At 36.6% G+C, this 10,100-nt stretch overlaps 1 protein-coding gene and 1 pseudogene across 1 annotated transcript; one reads left to right on the top strand and one right to left on the bottom strand.

Annotated features, from left to right (window-relative positions):
* Positions 1-3,212: 3,212 nt before the first annotated feature.
* LOC149139138 (NDR1/HIN1-like protein 6) lies at positions 3,213-3,993 on the bottom strand (annotated as a pseudogene).
* Positions 3,994-5,549: 1,556 nt separating this feature from the next.
* Positions 5,550-7,274, top strand: LOC149139139 (DNA sliding clamp PCNA-like). Its single transcript, XM_089446813.1, has 3 exons — positions 5,550-5,975; positions 6,092-6,244; positions 6,730-7,274. The coding sequence occupies exons 1-3, from the start codon at positions 5,657-5,659 to the stop codon at positions 6,867-6,869; spliced, it is 612 nt and encodes a 203-aa protein (XP_089302939.1). The 5' UTR covers positions 5,550-5,656; the 3' UTR covers positions 6,870-7,274.
* The last annotated feature ends 2,826 nt before the right edge of the window (positions 7,275-10,100 follow it).

Genomic DNA, 10,100 nt, shown 5'->3' on the forward strand with positions numbered 1-10,100 from the left:
CTCAAATTATTACATTGTTAAAAAGGCTTGCATCTCAAAGGATTCCATCCTCTTGTTAAGATGGATCTAGGGAGATGTTATCCAAATTTCTCCTCCTTTTATTTGTGTGTAGCTTATATGTTTAACTTCACCCTTCTTTATTCATGTATTCAACCTATGAGTTGGAGGGCCCTCTAAATAACTCTACATAAAGAATGAAAAAATCTTTGAAGTAATAAACAACTATAGTTAGTTGGTTATTAATTTATCTCATGTCTTTTTATATTATCTACATATCAAATTTGATTCCTCCTTCAAGATAACCATCATTCTTCCCAACCACTCAAGTTAATATTTCTTCCCAACCACCCAAGTTAATATTGAATAGGCATACTTATATACATACAAATATATATATTTGTTTTTAATTGTAAATTAAGGTTGACATTGTAATATTTTATTTAAGCAATTTAAATGTTGTTTGTCATTTATACTTAGAGCCCAACAGGATTACAAATCTCCCTCATGTCGACTTATGAAAAGTGGCTCTGGCTCTACTCTAGAGGCTAAGATATTTGATTTTGTTTCTTGCTTAGTAAATCCATAGTTAAGATGAATCTATTCAAATGGGTTTATCTCTAACTTGGATGAGTTTTATGTGTCCCAAAATGGGTCTGACTCTCTATGATGCAAAGAGAGACTCATTTTATAACCCATTACAAAAGATATTGTAATATCTATCTCCTATGTAATGTTCACTTGCATGAAGAAAAATAAAAATAAAAATAAAAATATTTCCTCTCATCATTGATAATTTAAAAAATAACAATAAAATCTTATCAACCTAGTATAGAAGAGATTGTAACATCCATCTCCTATGTAATGCTCACATGCATTAAGAAAAACAAAAATAAAAATATTTGCACTTCTTCTTTGATAAGTTAAAAGTAAAGTTTCTCATGCATATTGAATGATGGAATTTTAAAGTTAGAAATTTTCTCCCAAGGGTTTATCTTATTTTAATACAATCCAAATATTCACTCATAATTTTGAAAAAATGAGTAGATAAAGGGGGAACATTGCCTCCACCCAAAAAAAATAGATCCACTTAAAGGATGAGTTTGTCCACTTAGCTAACTAGTGAGAAGTGGAAATGCTTTTCTAAATGGATAATATTTTTGTTTAAAGTCATAATTTCATTTAATAGATGTAAAATTTGTACTTAATTATTTTGACTACTTATTAACTCACTCCACAGAGTGAATTAACTAGTGATAAGTGGAAATTCTTTTCTAAATGAATAAGAATTTTGTTTAAATAATATTTTTGTTTAAAGTCATAATTTCATTTAATAGATGTAAACTTTGTACTTAACTATTTTGACTACTTATTAACTCACTCCAAAGAGTGAATTAAGTAGTGAGAAGTGGAAATTCTTTTCTAAATGGATAAGAATTTTGTTTAAAGTTATAATTTCTTTTAATAGATAAAAACTTTGTATTTTAGTAATTTGACAATTTATTATCTTACTCCATGAATGACTTTAATGAGAAGTGGAAATTATTTTCTAAATAAGTAAAAATTTTGTTTAAAATTATAATTTCATTTAATAGAATAAAACTTTGTACTTGGCCATTTATTAGGTCACTCAAGTGAGTGAATTAGCCTTATTTTCTAAATAAATAAAAATTTTGTTTAAAATTATAATTTTATTTAATAAACAAAAACTTTATATTTTAATCTATTCATTTGATTTAAGAAAATATATCTCTATATATATTACTTTTGAAAAATTTAACCCATTTTAAAATAACTATAAAAACTTGAGGTTATCCGTAGATCCAATCCACTATTAAAACAATAAAAACTTTGCGGTTATGTCAAAATCAGGTGAGGACCAGAACACGCCAGCAACCTGTAGAACCGTTGCGGAACTGGAGATTTTGAGGCTTAGTTCAAGGGAATCCGGATCCTATTGAAGGTGTAGTATTTTTCAGCGTCTTTTCTTGCAAAATGGGAATAGAAACCTGTAATTGTTGCTTTACTCAGGCAGTTTAGTTTACTTGCAAAAAGGGAACGGAAATCTTGAAATGTTGCCTTACTGAGGATGTGCATGTATTCTGTGATCCATAGTGTGTAAATTTAATTTTTTTTGCTCAGTTTTCACTGCTTTAAATTTTTCTTTTCCAACTTTTTAATGTCAAAGATGCGCATGTATTCTGTGATCCATAGATCCAATCCCCTATTAAAACAATAACTTTTCTCTTAGAAATTAACAACATTTTAATAACAAAACAAAATTCAAAATTATTAAGGAATCCAATTCCTCCCAATACAATTATTTCCTTCGAATTTTACAATATTAAAATAAAAATAGTTTACATTTCAAAGTATCTGATCCTTCTTTAAAGTTTACAATATTAAGACGAAAATTGTTTGCATTTCAAGGTTTTTGATCCTCTTCAAAATAGACTTTAGCATATATTATTGAATTTTTTTTTTGGTTTTTAAATGTGCGCAGCCTATGAGTTTGATGGCACCCTCTTTTCTTCTTGTATGCAGCCTATGAGTTTGAGGCTATGTGATTTGTGTACATATTAACAGAATTCCTTCCATAGTTTTCGTTTATGTACAGTCTGGTTATTGTAGCTTATAGCTGCATTAAGCAGGGTTTGGTGGGTGCTTCACTGTTAGTTGGAGGACGCCTTCATTCGGAGGAATTCCCTTATACTATACATTCATGCTAGCTACCATGGTTTGAAAAAACTGTGTGCGACGAAGCCCAAAATCCTAAAGTCAAACCCTCAAACTTTCCATGGGAAAATTTAAATATTTAGACTGACAGTAATGGCTCAAACAATTACTCTACATCCAATCTCATTCTAAAATATTCCTAAAATATACCATCTTTAATTGTAAATTTCACCAACATACCCACAAAATACTTACTCATCCGTGAGAGCAAGGAAAGAACAATAGAGAGTAAAGAATCCAATTATATTTTGGAAATACTAAAACATGTCTACATAAAAACAGGGCCACGCTATTAAAAATAATATGTCTGCCAACTGAAAGTTTGCAGTTAATATTTTATATGGAGTCTGAACAAAACAAATTGTATATCAAAAAAATATATCTGCAGTCGTAGCATCTATATGGTCCTATCACAAAAACACTTAACCCTAACCGTGCCATAACCATGAATTCAATGCATCCTAAGTCGCGCGCAATCCTCACAGCTTCACCCGCACCTTGGAATTCTTAACAGTCACTGTGGCCTTGGCATCGAGCTGGTCGACGATAAGGTCCCATCGCGCGCGAACTGTTATCTTCCATAACTTCAACTTCCCAACCTTTATCTTCACGGGAACATCGCCTTCAATTTCAGGGGAATGCCCGCCTGATTTATCTACGCATTGAGCGTAGACTTCATGGCGTTGGTGAGCTTAGCACCGGTCCCACTGAGTTCCACGTCCAACAAAGTGGTGTTCTTGTGGCCCTGGTAGAATACCAGCAGGAAGCCTGTGCAAGGCTCCGAGCCTGAATACAAAACTGCGAGAGGGCTGTTGTCGAGATAATATATACCGATCCTCTTGTTGAGATTCCGGGCCTTTATTTTCACATTGAATTGGCAATTTGTACTGAAATCGACGGGGTTGATGGTGAAATTAGTAATATGGATGCTGTCGACAGAGTATTTGGGGATCTTGGGCCGGAAGACCAAGTACAGAACGCCACAGGCGAGCGCGATTAAAAAGCAAATGGTGCAGCACAAGCAGCGGCAACAGGAGCACCGGCGCTTGGGAGGCAGTGACAAGTATCTGGGATGCTCTCTTCTGGAGATAACTTGGTCCTTTGGAATCTTTAACTCTCAGCGGGATCGACTCCGCCCTTCTTAGACGAAAGATTGCTAGAATTGGGCGCCAATGGAGCGCTCGGCTTCTCGTTTACATATTCGCCTGCATCCTTCTCGATATCTGCAGTCATCGGGTAGATTCTCTGTTGATCTGCCATCATGGCACCCAGCCCCGAGCTGCGAACAAAGCGATATGAACTGACTTAGGCCGACCAGATTTGATCCTGGGAGTCCCTGAAACTTAAAATGGACCGACTTAAGCCGATGAGACTCGATCCTGGGGCTCCCGAAACTTAAAATGAACCGACTTAGGCCGACGAGATTCGATCCTGGGGCTCCCAGAAACTTAAAGACCTTCACGCAATGATGGGAATGAATTCTGCAGGCGCGGAGCATCCACAAAAGAGATGTTAGTTCACGACAACCAATATTTCCAATCTGCCTTTTGGAAGGTGAGGGAATGTAGCATAGGTCGCCTGGTGGAAAAACTGAGTAACGAAGCTACCCGCAGTAGTTGGAGCGGTTAGTATCGTGTACCAGTTTCGAACCACGTTCTTATGCATTGTTCTGTGTATGTGCTTCGGCAACAAGCGGGCTGAGGAGACCCTGTTATCTGTACAGGGCATCATGTCGGAGCTCTCCCCGATCAACTGACGTCTAGACGAAGTCTTACCAATTCCAGAGTTCTTCTATCGACGATAATGGGCATGGTTCGCATAGAGGTTTGGGTTTTTGAAGAAAATGAGGGCAGGGTTGATTTTCCAGAACGATTTCAAATTTTAATTTCATTAGCCTGCGCATAATTTAAAAACTTGAGCATATACAATCATGTATGCTCCATGCCATAACCTCCAAAAGCATGGCGTACTGTCAACGCAATTTCTGGGATCCATCATGGATGCATAAGTCATGGTGGATGAATGTGAATACATACAGAGACATCGACACATTCTCTTATTAATCGGAATCTGTTCATTGGGGAAAGGATGCACACGGGTTGACAGCCATGGCATACTGTCACCCTGTACTGTACTTGAAGTGTATTAATGGATCTATAGAAGTGGAAAACATGGACGATGGAGCGGCTCCATGTGAAGATAAGTTGTACTACTTTCTGTGTTCTCACATGTCTTTGATTTAGCTCTCTGGATTTACTCCTTCATTGCTATGACACATAAAAAAACATACATTGACAGCCTTATTGATCCCGTGATCTTCTTCGTCTCTGTAAATAGCCATATCCAGACATGACACAGCTATCATATTCTTTACCAGACGTACCTGCTATTCGCATAGCAAACTGTTATCATTATTTTATGGCCCGTTGACTGAGCGCTATTAATATCAATGATTGCCATTTCGATTTTCAAGCTCAGGTGGCACCAGGGGTTAAATTTGACGCCCGTCTGCCCGTTTTTAGGTTTTTTACACGTAAAATACGTTCTAATTTCAAATATCCACGTCAGCGGTAACGTGCTATTAATTTTTAATACCGTCAATATGACGGGCATGTTTGAAAATGAAAAGTTTTAAGTTTTTTTTTAATAATTTTTTGATATATATATATATATTTAACATCCAAGTCGGGATCGGTAATAACTTGGTTGGCATTTGTCTTTGGTAGATGCCCTAGTCAAATATGGTGTAATGCTTTTATTCTGGCGGGAAAACAGAGCAGAGTTCCCGCCATTTCAGTCTACAAACACACATCCACACTCACTCGCAACCCATCTTTCTTCTCTCGGAACGAATTACGTTTCTCTCGAGCTCTGTCACAAGGGAAAGAGTCCTCTTCTCTCAGAGTTTGTTTTCACTGTAACGATGTTGGAACTAAGGCTTGTGCAGGGGAGTCTTCTGAAGAAGGTGCTGGAGTCCATCAAGGACCTCGTCACCGATGCTAACTTCGATTGCTCGGCCACGGGCTTCTCCCTGCAGGCCATGGACTCGAGCCATGTTGCCCTCGTTTCCCTGTTGCTCAGATCTGAGGGCTTCGAGCACTATCGCTGCGACCGCAACATGTCCATGGGGATGAACCTCAATAACATGGCCAAGATGCTCAAGTGCGCCGGCAACGATGACATCATCACCATCAAGGCCGACGATGGAGGCGACACCGTTACCTTCATGTTCGAAAGCCCCAGTAAGTTGAAACGACCTCAATATACCTAGTGTGTCATTTTTTTTTTCCAATCATTCAATCTTTCGTTTTCCTTTTAGGTTTTATAATTGATGGGTTTTGTTTTTCTGTGGGTTCAGACCAGGACAAGATTTCCGACTTCGAAATGAAGTTAATGGACATTGACAGCGAGCATTTGGGCATTCCAGAGTCAGAGTACCATGCCATTGTGAGAATGCCATCTCAAGAATTTGCTCGCATCTGCAAGGATCTCAGCTCCATTGGGGACACTGGTGAGTGACAATCATGCTACTGAGTTTTTGAACATAAAGCTCTCGTTTTGTTTGGCCTGGTATTTGAACCTAGGCCAGTTAATGTCGGTTGGAGTGAATCCACTGGTTCTGCTGAGCCATAACCTAACCAAGGTAATGCCAGGTCTTGAGAAAATGGGATGGGCTTGGCATATCCATGCTACTATAAGGATAAAATCCATGTAAAGTGGGATCAGGTGCATATCATACTTGAGTAACATGAACCAATCTAGGCCCAGGCCATATGCATATTAACCTGGGGCCTATATGGGTATCTCATGTCAAATGCATCAATGTGCTATTACACATGCACAGTTTGGCTGATTCCAGTCCCAACCTGACTATAGGCACCTAGATATTTCTTAATGTGGTTGATTTCATCTTAGTACTCTGTTAGTGTAATGGTTGTCAATGCAGTTATGTGTTTTATTCAATAATGTTCCCCTTGCATATTGTGTTGCTTGCAGTTGTGATCTCTGTGAGCAAGGAAGGAGTGAAGTTCTCAACCAGGGGAGATATTGGTAGTGCTAACATTGTGTGTAGGCAAAACCCTTCTGTTGATAAGGTAAGCTTCACGTGTTATTTCATAATTTTCAATGCTTTATGAAGTTAGCACAAACCCATAGCTTTGATATTCAGTTCCAGTTGGAAGTTGTCAACCTTAAGGTTTCCTTTATGTTTGAATTCTAATATTTGATAGCTGGCCAGTTGATGTATGCATCTTAAAATCTCAAGACACATTACAGACCCTGGTTGTTTAGATGGATCCGGGCTAAACTCTAGGTTAGGTAGGTCGTTTTTTAAAATGGGCCTGTGCTAAGTACTGGATAGTGCCTGTAGTTTTCGATGGGTTTGTGCTAAACACTTGATTGTACAGGCCCCTGATTTTTTAGATGGGGCCCTGCTAAATCCTGAATTACAGTCCCAATTTAGTTAACATGGGTCTATCCTAAATCCAGGTTTGGTAGGTTGCTATATTTTTTACAGGTCAGTCCCCAATTTTTTTAGATGGGTTAGATATCTCCCCATTTTTTCATACGATTCTGTGCTAAACATGGACTACATAGGTTCTTGTACCTATAATGGTTAGAGCGGCCTCTATGTTTTTAGATGGATTAGATGGGTCCCTATCTTTTTTAGATGGGTTTGCTTAACCTTGGATTAGTGTGCCTGCCTTGATCAGATGTGATGTTCTTAGCCTAGGTCCTCGTTTTTAAATGAAAAATTTGAACAATTATGAGTACAATTTGAAATTAGATAAAACTTGTACAAATAAATTTTAAAAGTCATATGATGGGCAGTTTAAAAATAAAAACTTCATAAAAAAATTCCTTGACGGGTAGGGTCACCCGTCAAATTTAACCCCTGGGTGACACTGACAAATCCTCAGTCGTTATGGTGTTACACGCAGCGTACTGCCCATTTTGACTACTGTTTACTCTCTCCAGTGATCGAAGCTAGGGGATTTGACCTTTCTTTCCCCTTTATCAATCCAAAATTTTTTCCTCCGCCACCACCACCTATAATCGTTAAGCTAGGGGATTTGACCTTTCCATTCCCTTTATCAATCCGAAATGTTTTCCTCCGCCGTCACCACCTTTTCTGCTTCGATATCAATTGCAATGGCGGCCATCCATCACCTGCTTTGCTGCTTTAATGGGAATGGTGGAAGAGATCTAACAGATACGACGTATTACTTCATGATTAAGTGATCTAAGAGATCTTCATTATTAGGTGATCAACAATAAAACACTATTATTATAAGTTTGAGAATTCATTCAGTTTGAATAAACTCATAGAACTCCTACCCTCAACCTTTCTCATAAATTTGAACTTTCCAACTAAACCCTACACAAAAATTATAATTCTTATTTATTGTAGTTAAGTGAGTATTATTAACATTATTCATTTGACTTTTAAATGGTATATTAAAATTTAATATTAGTTAAACTAACTGGTTATTTAAATTAATATTAGTTAAACTAGTTTGTTATTTATTATAGATAAGTGATTATTATTAATATTATTTATTTAATTTTTAAATTTTATATTAAAAATTAATATTAGTTAAACTAATTGGTTAGTTGGATGAGTATTGATTTTATTTGTAGAGTTATGTAATAGTTAGTTTAATTTTATCAAGATGCTCTCCATTATAGTTTAGTAGAAATGTTGTAATGTAATTTCTTGTAAATATTTGGATTTAGTCAAAATAAAATAAATTAAAAAAATAATTAATAATTAAATCATTTTGGATCTATCTCAATTCTCGATTTAGGTGGATAGGGATCAAATCTCTTGATTTGCAAACTCTTTTTTAAAGTGAAATTATATTTGATCCCAATTGGCACTTGGTGATTTAGAGTTAAGATGAATCTATGGTATATTTGTTTTTTGTGACTAGATTGAGTCTAGGTTGGGGCTTGTCGATTTATTGGATAGAAGAAGGTTGATCAACCCACAATGAGATGCTTATCACACCCATTTGGAAGTTTAATTTCCCCAAAGAGGCTTCCATCCTTAACCCCTCCCTATGAAGTTTGAATCTATGATTTGGTGGGAATTAAACCCCAAGCAAATCAAGTCTACACCTTATAAGTATAGTAAGAAGGTAAATAGAGTACATGGATATAATAGAAAGGTAAATATAATATCTAGTTGAGTATTAATCTTATGGGTTTGATGTTTAAATAATATTTTAAAATTTAATTTTGAACAACATAATTGGTTAGACTAATTTGTTATGTTACCACCCAGAAATAAAACCTTAAAATTTAATGCAAAAATCATATTAAACAAGATATTCTTTGAAGTCATTTTTTTTTAAGCCGATAGGCTCATTCTACAGCCCAATGTGATGTGTAACTTTATCCGTCCGTCATCAAAGTTTAAATTTTTCTCATGTTGGCCCAAATATAAATTTAAAAAAAAAACTATACAAAATATTTAAATAATGCTGGTTCATAAAAAAAATTGCATGTGAAGAAATTGGATCCCTCTCGACTCATGTTAGATCTGTATTTAAGATGGATCTATATAGGTATATTTTTCAAGCGGCTCGAGTTGGGTTCCTATGCCTCATTTGCATGACATTCTGCCCCTTTTGGATAGGCATCCATGTCTAGTAACCCCAAGAACTTGGTGGTCAAAGCTATGCCTTCGGCGCAAAACGATGTCTTACAATCCGTGGATTCGAACTCGAATTCAAACACTAATCCAAGTATTGCAGTTTCGAATTGGATATTTATAGAAGGGATTGGCAACTACCAGGTTATGACCAAAAGGTTGGAATCCACTGAGAATAATTGTCCTTTGAAGTTTCTCTCTGGTGGCACCAAGTTGGTTTGTGATAAGGGTTTTGAGAAGTCTGCCTCAATTCACAATTCCTTTTCCCGTGGTAAGTAATCTAGGCCAATTTTGACCACTTCAAAAATTTTTCCATCACATGGCAGTAAAATGGAGGTGGTCAAGGCTGAGAAGGGGTTTGTGTCTACTGGAAGGTCTAGCAAGAATAAGGCCATTTGAGATAATTAAATTTCATCGTCTTCAATTCTCTCCAAATGCATTGCGCCTAGCCTCTTGAAGGCTTAAGAAAAGGACAAGGCTCCTACAAAGCAGAAAAATGCCTCACCCTTCTCCAGCTATGAGAGGTCTTCGACCTTCACTTATTGATGGGAGGAAAGTTTTTCTATTGGTGAATTGTCTCCAACTATTAAGATTGTGGTAAGAAGAAAAAATTGGTTAACGGATCAAGGGAAATGGAGGAGTCGCCCAAGAATGTTATGACCTTGCAAAAGAGCTAGGTCCGTGGCATTCAAGGAGTAGAAGAAATATTATT

The sequence above is a fragment of the Pinus tabuliformis genome, chromosome X (genome assembly GCF_031772625.1).
Source record: "Pinus tabuliformis cultivar Carrire ecotype Pingquan chromosome X, CPIR1, whole genome shotgun sequence".
Classification (NCBI taxonomy): domain Eukaryota; kingdom Viridiplantae; phylum Streptophyta; class Pinopsida; order Pinales; family Pinaceae; genus Pinus; species Pinus tabuliformis.

Coding starts and splice junctions, on each gene's coding strand:
- LOC149139139 (XM_089446813.1), top strand. CDS start 5,657: ATGTTGGAACTAAGGCTTGTGCAGGGGAGTCTTCTGAAGAAGGTGCTG. Junction 5,976..6,091: donor CTTCATGTTCGAAAGCCCCA/GTAAGTTGAAAC, acceptor CTGTGGGTTCAG/ACCAGGACAAGATTTCCGAC. Junction 6,245..6,729: donor CAGCTCCATTGGGGACACTG/GTGAGTGACAAT, acceptor TGTTGCTTGCAG/TTGTGATCTCTGTGAGCAAG.